This window comes from Bos indicus, chromosome 27 (assembly GCF_029378745.1).
Source record: "Bos indicus isolate NIAB-ARS_2022 breed Sahiwal x Tharparkar chromosome 27, NIAB-ARS_B.indTharparkar_mat_pri_1.0, whole genome shotgun sequence".
In the NCBI taxonomy this organism is placed as follows: Eukaryota; Metazoa; Chordata; class Mammalia; order Artiodactyla; family Bovidae; genus Bos; species Bos indicus.
In genome coordinates, this window is record NC_091786.1 from 23,924,650 (window position 1) to 23,940,265 (window position 15,616).

General features: G+C 45.1%; 1 protein-coding gene across 7 annotated transcripts in view; it reads left to right on the forward strand.

The window, feature by feature from the left end:
- DLC1 (DLC1 Rho GTPase activating protein) overlaps nt 1-15,616 on the forward strand; it is a 522,352-nt gene that overhangs the window by 466,392 nt on the left and 40,344 nt on the right. The window contains exon 1 of one of the 7 annotated variants that reach the window (XM_070781606.1): nt 8,529-8,897. The exons of 5 other annotated variants lie outside the window; for them this stretch is intronic. In XM_070781606.1, coding sequence (XP_070637707.1) covers nt 8,861-8,897 — 37 coding nt within the window. In that variant the 5' untranslated portion in view covers nt 8,529-8,860. One more of the 7 variants, XM_070781607.1, reaches the window with a different exon arrangement.

Sequence of the window (15,616 nt, forward strand, 5' to 3'; positions counted from 1 at the left end):
AATATTATAATTCTCTCAGGAAAGCATGCTTTACCAAATCAAGATTGAGAATTCAGTGTGTCCAGCACACCAGTGAACTGTGGCAGACTCTATTTGCTTCTACTGTCTACCGAAGAGCTTTCTCTTCCAAGCCTTCTCTTTATATTCTGTTTTTTGTTTGTTTGTTTTTGTCATTTACTGAAGTTTTTAAAAATTGAGATATGAAAGTGAAAGTCGCTGAGTTGTGTCCAACTCTTTGCAACCCCGTGGACTATACAGTCCATGGAATTCTCCAGGCCAAAATACTGGAGTGGGTAGCCTTTCCCTTCTCCAGGGGATCTTCCCAACACAGGGATCAAACCCAGGTCTCCTACATTGCAGGCAGATTCTTTACCAGCTGAGCCACAAGGGAAGCCCCAAATTGAGATATAATTGACATATAACATTATATCAGTTTTGGGAGTATAACATAATGATTCAATATAAGTATATATTGCAAAATGATCACTGTGATAAATCTAGAATAAGTCTAATTAACATCAGTCACCACAAATATTATAAGAAGAGATGGCAAGAATACACAGAACTATACAAAAAAGGTCTTCATGACCCAGATAACCACAATAGTGTGATCACTCACCTAGAGCCAGACATACTGGAATGCGAAGTCAAGTGGGCCTTAGGAAGCATCACAATGAACTAAGCTAGTGGATGTGATGAAATTCCAGTTGAGCTATTTCAAATCCTAAGAGATGATGCTGTGAAAGTGCTGCACTCAATAGGCCAGCAAATTTGGAAAACTCAGCAGTGGCCGCAGGACTGGAAAAGGTCAGTGTTCATTCCAATTCCAGGGAAAGGCAATGCCAAAGAATGCTCAAACTACTGCACAACTGCACTCATCTCACATATTAGCAAAGTAATTCTCAAAATTCTCCAAGCCAGGCTTCAATAATACATGAACCGTGAACTTCCAGATGTTCAAGCTGGATTCAGAAAAGGCAGAGGAACCAGATATTAAATTGCCAACATCTGTTGGATGATCAAAAAAGCAAGAGAGTTCCAGGAAAACATCTACTTCTGCTTTATTGACTATGCCAAAGCCTTTGACTGTATGGATCACAACAAACTGGAAAATTCTTCAAGAGGTGGGAATACCAGACCACCTGACCTGCCTCCTGAGAAATCTGTATTCAGGTCAAGAAGCAACAGTTAGAACTGGACATGGAACAACAGACTGGTTCCAAATTGGGAAAGAAATTTGCCAAGTCTGAATATTGTCACCCTGCTTATTTAACTTAGATGCAGAGTACATCATGCGAAATGCCAGGCTGGATGAAGCACAAGCTGGAATCAACATTGCCAGGAGAAATATCAATAACCTCAGATACACAGATGACACCACACTTATGGCAAAAAGCAAAAAAGAACTAAAGAGCCTCTTGATGAAAGTGAAAGAGGAGAGTGAAAAAGTTGGCTTAAAACTCGACATTCAGAAAACTTAAGATCATGGCATCCGGTACCATCACTTCATGGCAAGTAGATGGGGAAACAATGGAAACAGTAACAGACTTTATTTTTTTGGGCTCCACAATCACTGCAGATGGTGACTGCAGCCATGAAATTAAAAGATGCTTGCTCCTTGGAAGAAAACCTATGACCAACCTAGACAAAATATTAAAAAGCAGAGACATTACTTTACCAACAAAGGTCCGTCTAGTCAAAGCTATGGTCTTACCAGTAGTCATGTATGGATGTGAGATGGGACTATAAAGAAAGCTGAGCACCAAAGAATTGGTGCTTTTGAACTGTGGTGTTGGAGAAGACTCTTGAGAGTCCGCTGGACTATAGGGAGTCCAACCAGTCCATCCTAAAGGAGATCAGTCCTGGGTGTTCATTGGAAGGACTGAAGCCGAAGCTGAAACTCCAATACTTTGGCCAGCTGATGCGAAGAACTGACTCATTTGAAAAGACCCTGGTTCTGGGAAGGATTGAAAGTGGGAGGAGAAGGGGATGACAGAGGATGAGATGGTTGGATGGCATCACTGACTCCATGGACATGAGTTTAAGTCAGCTTATGGAGTTGGTGATGGACAGGGAAGCCTGGCGTGCTACAGTCCATGAGGTCTTAAAGAGTCAGACACGACTGAGCGACTGAACTGAAGTGAACTGAACCACAAATTGTTGCAAATTGTTTTTTCTTATGGTGAGAGCTTTTAAGATCTACTCTTAACAACTTTCAAATATGCATGCGTGCTAAGTCACTTCAGTCATGTCCGACTCTGTAGATCCTATGGACTGTAGCCACCAGACTCCTCTGTCCGTGGGATTCTCCAGGCTCTATTCTAATGATTAATATTATATATCATTGATATTGCCGGAGGGCATCCTTCTTTCATTTTTTTTCCACTAAAAAAGAGAATAGAACTCAGGTATCTACAGACACTCAGGTGATGCTGGTGAGGAAAGCAAGTCACAGTGGTATGGCAAGAAGTGAGGAACCCAGAAGCCCTCCAGGCGAGAATACTGGTTGCCATTTCCTCTCCCAGGGCATCTTTCTGACCCAGGGATTGGACCCAAGTTTCTTGCCTCTCCTGCATTAGCAGGCGTGTTCTTTACCACTGGTGCCACCTGGGAAGCCCTTCAAATATGCAGTAAGATGTTATTAACTATAATCACCATTCTGTACATAACATCCCAGAACCTATTTATTCCTGTTGAATTTTATCTCATCAGCACAGTGTCTTTTCTAGGATTTTATAAATATTTGTTGAATAATAAAAGTTCTGTGCTAGGCTGGATCATATTTGAGGCTTAAGTGATTATGCAGAAAATAGATTTTTACCACCTTTATGCAGGAACAAGGGACTTCCTCCTCTGAACTAAAACTGACTGACAGATTGTTAACCTTCCCCATATTTTAAACTTCATGTGTTCAAAAGATGTAGTCAAAAAATGGTCTAAGAGAGCTATCGTGTGCATGCATGCATGCATGCTAAGTCACTTCAGTCATGTCCGACTCTATGACACTATGGACTGTAGCCTGCCAGACTCCGCTATTGTAGGTAGAATTACAAGCAGGCTAATTCATTTCCCCTCCTAAACCTTGCTTTTTCTCTTCTTTCACCATCCTATACCCGCTGGCATCTGGGTTTCAAATATTTTGGAAAAGGTTGAATACCAGGGTAGACGGTGGGAAAAGAATCCAGATTTGGGCCATGGAAGCTTCACCATGAATGAATGTTTTAAGGACAACCATTAAACTTCAAATTTAATTATTTCTCTGAATTGTATACTGTTTACAAACTATTTCACTACTTTCTACTATTTATCACATTTCCTTTGAACAGTAAAAATAAAAAACTTATTTCCCACACACATTTCACAATGGTCCATTGAACACAAATTATATTACAACATTCTCCAAGTGCAGAAATCTTTTAGTTCCTGTGGGAGAGAAATAAATTTTTAAAGAGAGTGCTTGGCTTGTATCACTAGAGCAGAGGTTTACGCTAGCTGCCCCAGAGCTAAATGAAGCCCAAAGTTGAAACAGGGATGGGTTTCAATGTTTGTTTTTTTTTAAATTAGTTGCCAGCATCTAAAAATTGGCACATGTGGTATAAAAATTTAGAAATCTAGGGGCTCTTGAAAACAAAATCTTTAAACCCAGGACAATGGGTTGCTGTGTTAACACAAGCCAAGAACCAAGTGAGCCTGAGTGGCGCTGCCCTCTTGGAGGGGCCCTGGGTTCCTCAACTTCTAGCCATCCCTCTATGACTTGCTTTCCTCATCGGCATTATCTGCATGACTGCCTGTAGGTACCTGAGTTCTATTCTTTTCTTTAATGGGGAAAAAAAAAAAAAAGCAAGAAGGATGCCCTGGGGCAATATCAATGATACATAATATTAATCATCAGAAAAGAGCCTGAAGAATCCCATGGAAAGAGGAACCTGCTGCTTCTAAGTCGCTTCGCTTCAGTCGTGTCCGACTCTGTGTGACCCCATAGACAGCAGCCCACCAGGCTTCCCCGTCCCTGGGATTCTCCAGGCAAGAACACTGGAGTGGGTTGCCATTTCCTTCTCCAATGCATGAAAGTGAAAAGTGAAAGTGAAGTTGCTCAGTCATGTCCGACTCCTAGCAACCCCATGGACTGCAGCCCACCAGGCCCCTCCGTCCGTGGGATTTTCTAGGCAAGAGTACTGGAGTGGGGTGCCATCACCTTCTCCCAGAGGAACCTGGTGGGTCGCAAAACGGACACAACTGAAGCGAGTTACCACACACGGGAATCAAAGGGTAGCCCAATTAAGTCACCCAGCCTTCTGTTTGGCAGTTTAGAAGTTCGCCGTGTGATTTGTTTGCCTTGGTAATACAGCCCTTGAATGTGAAAACATCCATGTAGATGACAGGGCCTGGCTATCCTTGTGAATAACTTCACTGAAATTGATGCTCCAACTGAGAGGAGTGTGGCAGGAAGTGAAGAGCAGCATCACAGGTCCTTATGTCCAATATTTTCTTTGTTGTTGGTTTTAACCTACCATTGAGAACAGCAGCAGCTACAGTAGCAACAAAACCTGGGGTAATTTGTGATGTTTTTTAAAATATTTATTTATTTGGCTGCATCTTTCTTAGTTGTGACACGTAGGATCTATCTCCTGACCAGGAGCCTCTGCGTTGGGAGCACAGAGTGTTAGCCATTGGACCACCAGTGAAGTCCCTGTGAGGGCTTTTTATTCTCATTTATCAAAGGAGTATCAGAGGACCGTATATACTGTGGGCAGGGAAATGGGCTCCCTTATTCCGTGCCTCTTGGAGTCCAGTGTTTCAATATTCAAATCTCATGCCATGCATTGGCTGACAAACCCTGGCTAATGGCGTCTTCCAGTGATAGACAAATGAAACCGTGGGTGATGAGTTGATGGTTAGATGGAGAGGCAGGATGCTGCTCTTTCCTGGGGACCTTCTTTCATCCGGAAAGGACCACTGTGTGTTTAACTCTTAATGACATCCCCACTTCTTCCTTGCCCCAGTTTGTACAGGTTCCTCAGATTCACAAAGATTGAAATCAAAATCTTGTTGTTTTCATCTTCTGCTGCTGCTAAGTCGCTTTAGTCGTGTCCGACTCTGTGCGACCCCATAGACGGCAGCCCACCAGTCTCCCTCGTCCCTGGGGTTCTCCAGGCAAGAACACTGGAGTGGGTTGCCATTTCCTTCTCCAATGCAGGAAAGTGAAAAGTGAAAGTGAAGTTGCTCAATCATGTCTGACTCTTAGTGACCCCATGGACTGCAGCCCACCAGGCTCCTCCGTCCATGGGATTTTCCAGGCAAGAGTACTGGAGTGGGGTGCCATTGCCTTCTCCTCATCTTCTCCTAGATGGTTATTTAAATACTAATTGCCTGGCTTAGTTTGATGTGCCCATTTACTAATATATAATAATAATGTCTAGCCTTATCAAGTACTTACTGTGTGCTAAGCTGTAATGTGCATGAGCTTATCAATCTTCATGAAAAACCTCATGAGATATGCACTATTTCAAACCTCTTTTTTCAAAGATGAAGCTAAAGTTTAGGGGGCTAAATAATATATTCATCACACAGTTGGTAAGTGACCTATTTCCAAAGTCCTGTTTCAACCACATTCTACAAGTGTAGCAGTTTTCTGAATGTAGCATATCCATTTCTAATGGGAGTAAGAAGAAGAAGTGAAGTCTCTCAGTCATGTCCGAGTCTTTGCGACCCCATGGACTGTAGCCTACCAGGCTCCTCCATCCATGGGATTTTCCAGGCAAGAGTACTGGAGTGGGTTGCCATTGCCTTCTCCACGAAATGGGAGTAAGAATTTAAAAAATAAAATTTGGGATTTGGCCCAGGTCACAGGCTATGTTAGGAAACCAAAGAATGGAAGAAGACAATGAGATTCAGGGGAGGCTATATGAAAACCAATGCATCACCAAGGAAATGTGTCTGGAGTTACTATTATTTTTAGATGGTGAGCAATCCATGTCACACAAACCTCCAAAGAGATGGAATGAAAAAAGAGAAAACAACATAAATAGTCAAGGAGAAAGAGGCTTCCCTGGAGGCTCAGTGGTAAAGAATCTGTCTGCCAATGCAGGAAACAGGGGTTCGATCCCTGATCTGGGAGGATCCCACATGCCGCAGAGCAACCAGGCCCATGCACCACAACTACTGAAGCCCACGTGCTCTAAAGCCCGTGCTCTGTAACAAGAGAGGCCACCGCAACGAGAAGCCTGCACACCACAGCTGAGAGTAGCCCTTGCTCGTTGCAACTAGAGGACAGCCTGCACAGCAACAAAGACGCAGCACAGCCACAAATGAATAATTAAATGGGCCACATCAAAAGATATTTTTAAAAAATCAAGGAAAAAGGAATGAGACTTGAGACAAAAATATTAACATTAGTAGGTTTTATTCTGGAAAGATGAATAGCTTAGTGGCAGATGGTACATCAGACTTGCACAGATGCCTGGAAACCTAATTCAAGAAAAATAGAACTTCAACCAACTAATAAGCATTAAGAACTTATTCTGAGAATTGATATGTTTTGGAGGAGAGGCTTAGAGTATCTATATTTTTAAGGTTTGGATTGTTTCTAAACAAGAGAATTTACTGTATAAGGGAAGTTTAGGGAAATATTCCTCTTTTTCAAGTTTTGAAGAAGTACGCACTGAGCAAAGATTTCAAAATGCAAATCTGATCATGGGATGCCTTCTTTCTTTATAGTGGTTTACATTGTTTTTTGCTGTTAAGGATTTTTAAAAATTGTCAACACAGTAGTGTAGGGAATTGAAAGTTCTTGCCTTTATTTTTCCAGTTTCCCCTGAATCGAATTCCCCCTTGCTGGCGGCTGTTTTGAGCGTTCTTCCAGCTCCTGGACTTCAGAGGGACATTCCCTTTTCTTTCTTCTTGGGCCAGGTCGGGTCCCCACTTTTCAGGCCCTTCCAGGACCTCTTTCTCATAAGCCCTTTGCTTTGTTAGCAGACTAAACTCTGAGCAGGCAAAGGGCCTGCCCTTGCTTATCTTGGGGTCCCCAGCAGCTCTAAGTAGGTAAAAGCCCTGGAAATAACCGTTAAATAGAGGAGCCCCATGCACTCCCAGGATGCCACTCCTCAGAGCCCAATTCCAGTTTGGGTAAATTAGGAAATCAGTGGTGAAATGAGTGTTTTTATTTTGTTTTTGAAGCAATGGGGTGAAAAAGTTGTGTATGTCAACTAAGACCCAGCTATGAAATCAACACATTTTAAACTAATCAAGAGATTAGTTTAAATTCTCCCATTTGTATTTAACCCTATTTGAAAACAGACTCTGCTTCAAGCTTCCCTGTCCCCTCCCCTACTTTATATATCTCTATCTAAGACATTATATATATTTCACTGACTTATTTTTTTTATTGTGCATCTTCCCCACTAGGAAGTATACTCCAGAAGGGAAGGGATGTGTATCTTTTTTGCTCACTGCTGAATCTCCAGAGCCTAGAACAGTGTTTGGCTCATGGTAAATAAATGCTCTGGATGTATTTAATGAATAGGTTTAGACTGGTGTTTTCTTTACCCAGAGGAAATAGGCAGAAAGCACTGACTAGCCTCAAAGGAAATTTTCATGCAATCTCTATCAGAGTTTTTTTTCTTTTTAATTTTACAGAGATTATAGTCAATTGTAATCTTTTTAAATGAAGCTTCCTTTTATATCAGGGGTCTTCAAATTGCAGTGCACCAGAATCACCCAAGGGCTTGTAAAAAAAAAAAAATGCAGATTCTCAACATCAGAGATTCTAATTCTGCAGTCTGGAGTCTGCTCTACCAGTTCCAGGAGCTGCACTGGGTTGTGGCCCAAGGGCTTTGGTTAGGAAACCTTTAGCTCTGGCTGCACACAGCAGACTGGACACGTGGAGTTACAGCTGTCCCTCTCTACTACAGCGTCAGTTACATTCCTCTGTACCCCTGCGCACCTTAGCAATGAATGATGAATGTCCAAGGGACAGGTTGTCTTCTTCCCATTTTACATGTAATGAAACACTGATTCACCCCTCCCTCCCCACCTCGCCTTGGTTCCCAGGAATTTATGCGGTTCCAGTCATGATGAAAGGCAGGATAACAAGTGAAAAAAAAAAGAAAAAAGTGTGCAAACCTACCAAGAAAAAGATGAGGGAAAGTGTTCCCAGAGTGGAGCCCAGACCTCCCCAGCAAGTAAATGCCCCCAGGGTCCAGCCTTTGCCTTTGCCCCCAAGACCACTAATGAGAGACTTGTAGGCGCTTCCTTCAGCGGATTTGCCGGCCAGGGGAAAGACATTCCAGCCCGGGGCGGAGGAGGAACGGGGCGGGGCTTGACGGGGGGCAGCGCCAGGGGAGGCCTCGGGCGGTGGCGGGCTAGCTGGGCGGCGCGGGATGAGGGGAGGGGCGGGGCCTGGTAGTGAGGGGGCGGGGCCGGGAGAGTAGGGCGGGGCCTGAGGCCGGCGGGAGACGCTGCTGGAAACCCCGGCGGCGGGGAGGAGGAGACGCGCAGGGTCTAGTTCCTCCCCTCTGGGGTGGGCGCTGCAGGAGGGCGCGGCCTGCCGGCTAGGCGGGAGGCAGAGCGCTCCTGCGGCTAGTACGAGGGCGCAGGGCTCCGGTCCCGGCCATGGCCGAACTTCCCTGCGGCAGGAGCCAGCAGCGCTCCCGGGCTTCTGGCTCAGCTCTCTGAGCGCTCCCCCTTTTCGATCTCGGGCAAACCCCGCGTTCTTTCTGGGGTGGCGAGCAAGGATGCTCTGAGGATCGCTCGGAGGGGCGCGCGCGTCTCGGGTGCCGTCGTGGGTCCCGGCGCCGGAGCCGAGCTGCGTGGGGCTGCCTCGATTTCCCCACCGCGCGCCCGCCGTCCCCTGCCGCACTTGATGTGCAGAGAGAAGCCGGACACCATGATCCTAACACGTAAGCTAGACTTGTGCCTTGCCGTCCGGCCGGCCTCGAGAGCCAGCTGCGGAGGGAACCCGCCGCGGAGGAAATGTCACCCTGCCTTGTCAAGTCGGTGCCTGACGTTCTGTGCTTTGGCAGCGCTTTCCGAGGAGGCTCGGAACCGAGTCGCCCGTGTTTCTTGGAGTGCAGGAGGTGGAGTGTGGGGAAAACCAGGGTCGTCGTCCGGGAGGGAGGTCTTAATCTCGGGTAATGCCGCGGGCTGACGCGCCCCGTGGGCTCTGGGAAGGGCTGCGGGCTGGTGAGGGTGGGGGGTGGGCGACCGTAAATGATGAAGTGAAACCCACAATAACTTCCCGCGCAGGCTGGGGGTGCAGGCCGGGCTGGGGGGCACAGGGCCGGGCCGGGGTCGCAAGACGCGTAGTCCCTCTGCCCAGCCTCACTGGCGGTCTTTCTATTCTTATTCTAAATCCGAGGCGGTGGCCTCTGGCTCCGAGGGGGCGCGGAGCGACCTTCTTTCTACTCTCTTCCCTTTGAGGACCTTTGCAGGGCTCGGCGCTTGCTGTCCTTCACGCTACAAGTCCAAAATCAGCGTTGACTCCTTTGAGAATCTTATTATTTAGGGGTATTTAGACTGCGGTGACCCTTGGAAAAAAATGTTCAACTGCTTAAAAGTGAGCCTACCAAAAAACTTTTGATTTCCAACCGTTTTTGTTCAAATATTTTAAACACTGGAAAATAACTCAGGCTTAGCCAGGAAAGTCTTGCTTTGGTGGCTGCCTGCCCCTGGAGAGTACTGCAGCTGTTTTAGCCAGCCCCAAGGCTTGCATGTGGGGCGCTTGCTGGAAGACTGTGCCTTCACGTGCTGGGGCGTTGGACTGGGTTTCCTAAAATGCCCCACGGGGATGCCCACGCCCTTGGCTCCGGAGGAGGCGCCCGCGCGCCGCGAATCCCGGGGCCGCCAAAAGGAAGGAAGCACAACGGGCGATCTGGCTTTTTCCGTATATCGAGGTGACGGCCTTTTGGACCTCTGCCCCTCCGTGTCCTTGTCCCCACCGCCAGCCTCGCGGACCGAGCCTTTGATCCTTAGGCAGGAGTTACACCTCTGGCCGCGGCAAGTCGACGCCGCCACGTGTAACTTAACAGTCTCCGCGTGCCTTTCCAGCGCGCGGACCCTGGGTGAGGCCGGCAGGGTGGGAATAGTGGTCTGCAGCCTTCTAGCTGAGTGAATCTGAGAAGTGACACCTCGCCGTACCTCCTTCAGCTGCACCAGGGGCGTCATAACTGTGTTTACCGCGCTGGGAGGTGCTGAGGATCAAACGACAAGGGCTGAGCACAGTCTCTGTGATGTTCAGTACCCAGTGTGTGCTAATTAGAGAAGGAGGGAACCCCTGCATGTAGAGTGGAGAAGAAAATATTGCCCAAGCTTGCTTTGCCCCAGTCATTTTACACTCAACTTGGCTAGCAAATGGGTACATTCTTAGGATTCAGAAGCTGCCTTAGTGATGGCCGGTGAGGCGGAGGAATGCAGTCCAGGCACAGCCTCCGTTACCGGAAGATTCGTGAGGGCGGGGTATATGACGCATTTGGATGGGGAAAAAAAAAATCATAGCTCTGAAGAAGGCAGAATACCGAGTCTCAGATTACTTTTTTGTTTTTTTCAAAACTCTATTTGCTGAAGATTTGAAGGAAAATAATAGCCCAGCAGAACTCTGGATGTAAATCTATCAGCAGCTCCAAGAGGTTGACTAATTCAGCATCCATCTGGCCTGCAGGCTGGTCCTCCGCAGAGATAATTTGCGGAGCATAAGTGAGAAATTAATGGAGGGACCTAGTGCCATCTTGGCTTGCAGACTGCAGCAGATGGTCGGAGGGGTGCCCTGTAAGTCAACAGTCCCCCTAATAGAACTGAGTCCTGGGAAATGAGTGTCAAATAGTTAGCAGATGTGCATTCAGACGTTATTTCGAGACGTTTTCTGAGAAAATGTTGGCGATTGTGTGTATTAACTTTTATTGTGGCATGCCAGATTTACAGCGTGGCCCAAACCTGAGTGCATATTTTTTTCATTAGCACTACTGTTCAGCGTTTAAAATGAAGCACAGCGGACTGACTTTCTCTCCCAGCTGGTTTTAAAACTTTGCTTTTGACAAAAACAGATTTTATTTTAATTCATGCCGAGTGACACCTTACACCAAACTGGCTGGAAGCCCAAGACAGAGAATTGACTTGGTTTCCCTCCTCCACAGAATCAGACTAAGTAGCTTCCAACTTCATCTTTCCCTCCAGTGAATGAGAAGTGTCATATCAATGACTTACTTGTGTCTTAACTTACTAATTGTGGACCTTAGGAGAAACACCACCTCTAACTCCTTAAAGACCAAAAAGCTTAAACAGTTACTATGGCTAATTGAAGGCAGTGTTCCAAGTTTTAATACACTGGACTAATCAAAGGATTTTCCTATAGTTCTGGAGCAAAGGTGAGAGATCGGATGCCCCTTTCAAGCCTTTTTATTTTTGTTTATTATTGTTCTGTCTTGTAGTTCAAAAACCGAAGATGGAGCGAAGTTTCTGGGTGTTTTTACATTAAAGGGGAATGCTTGGTTGCTTCTGGAAAATATAGCAGATTAATAGAAAAGCATGTTATGATTAAACAGTTTATCACTGTGAAGTGAAAAATCTGGATAGTAGTTAAACTCTTTCTTGTAAAACTAGTGTGGGGCTTTAAGAGGGTATGGGAGGCCCCGGTGAGATGCCTTCTAATCAGAGGCTTGGTGGGATTCCAAGAGGTGGTTTCAAATACAAAAATAAGTACTTGGGTTTCCCTTGGTGTCCCCATGGAGATTTTAAGCCATGATGCAACGTTCAAATGAAAGTGGTATTTTTATGGCTTCAGTGGGTAAATATGCAATTTGAAAATATTCAGGGGAGGGTGGTTTGGTTCAGATGAATGGGGCATCCAGAGTACAGTGGGTGAAGTGAATTGTACTCTTTTGAAGAGAGCCTTGTGCTGGACAGGATGGTCCAGTATTGTAAACACGCTTTTCTCATGCTTAGCTCCCCTTCCTAGCAACAGGAAGACGGAAATGAGGCCATGCAAAAAAAAAAAAAAGACTCTGAAGGTTCTAGACAATACTTGACCCACCCTAGCATTCACTGTGCACAACCAGAGGACTTGCAAAAGTAAAAATAACTTCAGATGTTTCCCCTTCCTCCCTGGACATTGCCAAAGTGCTAAAGACCAAATTCTCTGTGCTTTAGAACATTACAGCGCAAGCAGGCTCGTGGTACAGCTGGCAGAAAGTCTCATCATTGCCAAGCCTATTCTTGAAATTATAAAGCTGGCTTGGGAAGACGAGTGGTTTTCATTTGTAAAGTTGACTTAGTCTAATGCTTACAATGATATGAGTTGGAATCCAGTGGAGGAGAGAGAATTTAATTTCTAAATGGAGTCATTTCTCTGAATGTTCATTTTAGCAAGATTTACCTCTAATATACTTTGGCATTGTGGGGCTGCAGTACAAGGAGTAATCTTCATAGCATGCAGGACATCAAAAATTGTCCTCGCTGTGGTGGGGGTGGGGGGGTGGTGGAAACTGATGCTCAGCCATAAGGTATAAAGGTCCAGCATTGTGTCCTAAAAAGCACAGTGCCAAGTGCCTCTTTTCCATGGCTGTGAAGTTAGGAGGAGAATGCTTTTCTGGAGTGGATTTTCACAGTTGTCTGTGTATCTGATTGTGTGGCCATTGTGTAGAGAGGAATTCCAGAACTTGAGGGTAATTCTTACTCTTTTTAAGGAGGACAGTGCTGTAGGGTTAAAATACGTTTTTATAGGAATAGATGGCTGGAGGGAGTATGATCAGTGGTGTTTTCTTTCCACCTCAAGTTAGTCAGAAATCTAATTAATGTGAAAGGGGTAAGATTCCCAGCTGAGAAAGCCTCTTCCTGCCTGTTTGCGTTTTTCCTTGTGGGATCCTGTGTTATTGTTAAGGATTATCATCATCAATGATAAGTAAGTATAGTTCCGCTGGAACTTCTTTAATTGGGTCTCAACAGTTTTTTTTCACTAGCTATTTCCTCCTTGCCATCGTAATTAACAGTGGGTAGGAATAAAGTATTGTGGTTTTAGCCTATACATATGTATATGTACATGTATATGTATATATAAAAATTTCATAGTTTCTAATAAGCAACAGTCAGCTTTCTCTAGTGTGGATACTTCTTTTTAATTTTTATAAAAAATACATAGACTTTTTTTTAATATATAGACTTTTAACAGAATAGTAGTGACATTATGTATGCGTGCTCAGTCACCGCAGTCATGTCCAACTCTTGGCGACCCTATGAACTGTAGCCCACCAGGCTCCTCTGTCCTCTGGGATTCTCCAGGCAAGAATACTGGAGTGGGTTACCATGCCCTCGTCGAGGGGATCTTCTTGACCCAAGGATTGAACCCATGTCTCCTGCGTTGCAGGCGGACTCTTAACCCACTGAGCCACATTATAGAAGTTAAAATGTATTCTTAAGTTTGCTTTCATTGTCACATGTAATCTTCATGCAACCTCACAAAGTAGATCTAGTTATTTCCATTCCTAAGATGAGGAATCTGAGCCCTGGGAGAGAGTTAAATACCTTTCCTGAGATCACTGTATATGACCAAGCTAGGATTTCAACCAGGTGTCTGTGACTGTAGATCCCGATTGTGGACATACATTTGGCAGGAGTTGATTCGGTTGAGGAAACAATATTTGGTGGCCAAACAGAGCCTTGCAGTTACTCCACAGTTTCTTTGTGCTGGTAGGTAGAGACCTGTAACGTTAGGGTCCCAGGTTGACAAATGAGTGGTTTCTCTGTCCCCTCTCAGGGGCCTCGTGAATGGAGAACTCAAGCCTCTGTCTTTAATATGTGAAGAAGGAGTTTTGGATACCATTTTCTAGTTTCTGTTGACTATACTGAACAGTGCTTACTTCTGTGAAAGCACTCCAAAATAATGTTTCCAAGGGAAAGTTTTCTCCCAGAGGTCATTGGAAACATTTTGAATGGCATTTTGAAAAGGCCTACCTATTAGGAAATAATGTTCTTCGGCACCAAAAGGTAAAAACAGTATTCCTTTGCTGAAGTCAAGCCAACACACACGGTGGGAATCAAGTCTCTCAGTCCTTCATTCTTGTTTTTTATGCTGCTACTGGAGTGAGTTTCACAGTGGAAAGTATGCTCCTTTTCCATCCACACGTTCTACCTCGACCGGGTGGCCTCCTCATGTCTTCCCCTTTCTGCCCCCAGGAGGAAAATCAAAAGCTAGCTGAAGGCTGAGGTCAGTGCGTAGAGTCCTCAGATGCCTTTGACGCCTCCCATCCACATTTTGTTCTCTCCCCTGCCCCACCTCTGAGTGTCCTGTGGAGAGGGCTAGAGGCTGCTTCCTGCAGCTCGACAGAAAGGCGCCTTCCTCCTCCTTGCAAGAGTCTCCAGAGGATGTCTGAGGGACAAAAGTTTTCCACACCCTGAGTTCATAGCATTTCCCAGGTTGCAGCACTTAGGAGGCCGGAGAGGAAGGGACCTGAGAGGTGAAATGGCCTGTGGCCCATGCACTCCCGCCCTGCCTTGCCTTTTGTCTCACTCAGATAACCGAGGAGATAGAGGATGCCGAAATTCTGCAGTCATTTTCACCATCAAGGACATCTCTTTACAACTCTGTTTTTCAAACTGTGTGACACCAAAAAGGGATCTTGTATGATGCTTATGCATTTGTAAAAGTCTTTCCAGGGGAAATTCCAGATCTATGCAAAGGCAGCCTGGAAAAACATTGCCTCTTCCCTACTGAGGGGCAGCTGAGTTGCCTGGAAGTTCAAGGACTAGTCCAAGGTCATATGTGAGTTGAATGGAACTGGAGACCTCTTCCTGTCCTCGTGTGTAAATAAAACAGGGAAGCAACAAAATGAGGATTTTAATGTGTTTGTAGGAAAAGCGTATATTATAAAACCATTAATGTCCTAAACTAAACAAAAATACTTGGGTCAAATTTTGACCAGTGGATTGTGTGTGTTTGTGGGGGCGGGGGCTGAATGTCATAAGCAGTTTTGATGAAAATAATTCTTTTGCTCACCTAGGAGACAATAATACTTCTATTTCTTACACCTTCTACTCAAGAGTCAGAAAGTCTAATTGAACCCAGGCATGTCTTGGAGGTTCTGCAGGTTTGGTTCCAGGCCACAGAATAAAGCAAGTCATACAGATTTTTTGCTTTCCTTGCACGTATAAAAGTTACATTTACCTTATACTGTCATCTATTAAGTGATTTTTTAAAAGGCTGTTGAAAAGTGGCCCAATAATAGACTTGCTTGACAGAGTTGCCACAAACCTTCCATTTGTAACAACTGCAGTATCCGTGAGGTACAGTAAAGGCAAGGTCTGTCTGTAGTGTTTCCTGTTTGAGGTTAGACATAGGAGTGGCTAAAGTCTGCTTGTATTAGCCAGTATCTGGCATGTTGTTAATTTCATTGGTCTTTGATAAGGCAACTTGATGTTTCGTTCAATTCTAGATTTCCTTTTTTTCTCTGTCAGGATGGACTGCAATATGAGTGAATATTTCTGTACCATCCCTCACTATTCCCTTTATTTCTAACTTGAAGTTTTGTAGCACTACAGTTTGCACAGTATTTTATCTTTCCTGAGCTGTGACGCTGTAGAACTTAGGGCAAAAGCCACGGACTGGGGAGAGGTGCTTAGTGTTATAGAATAG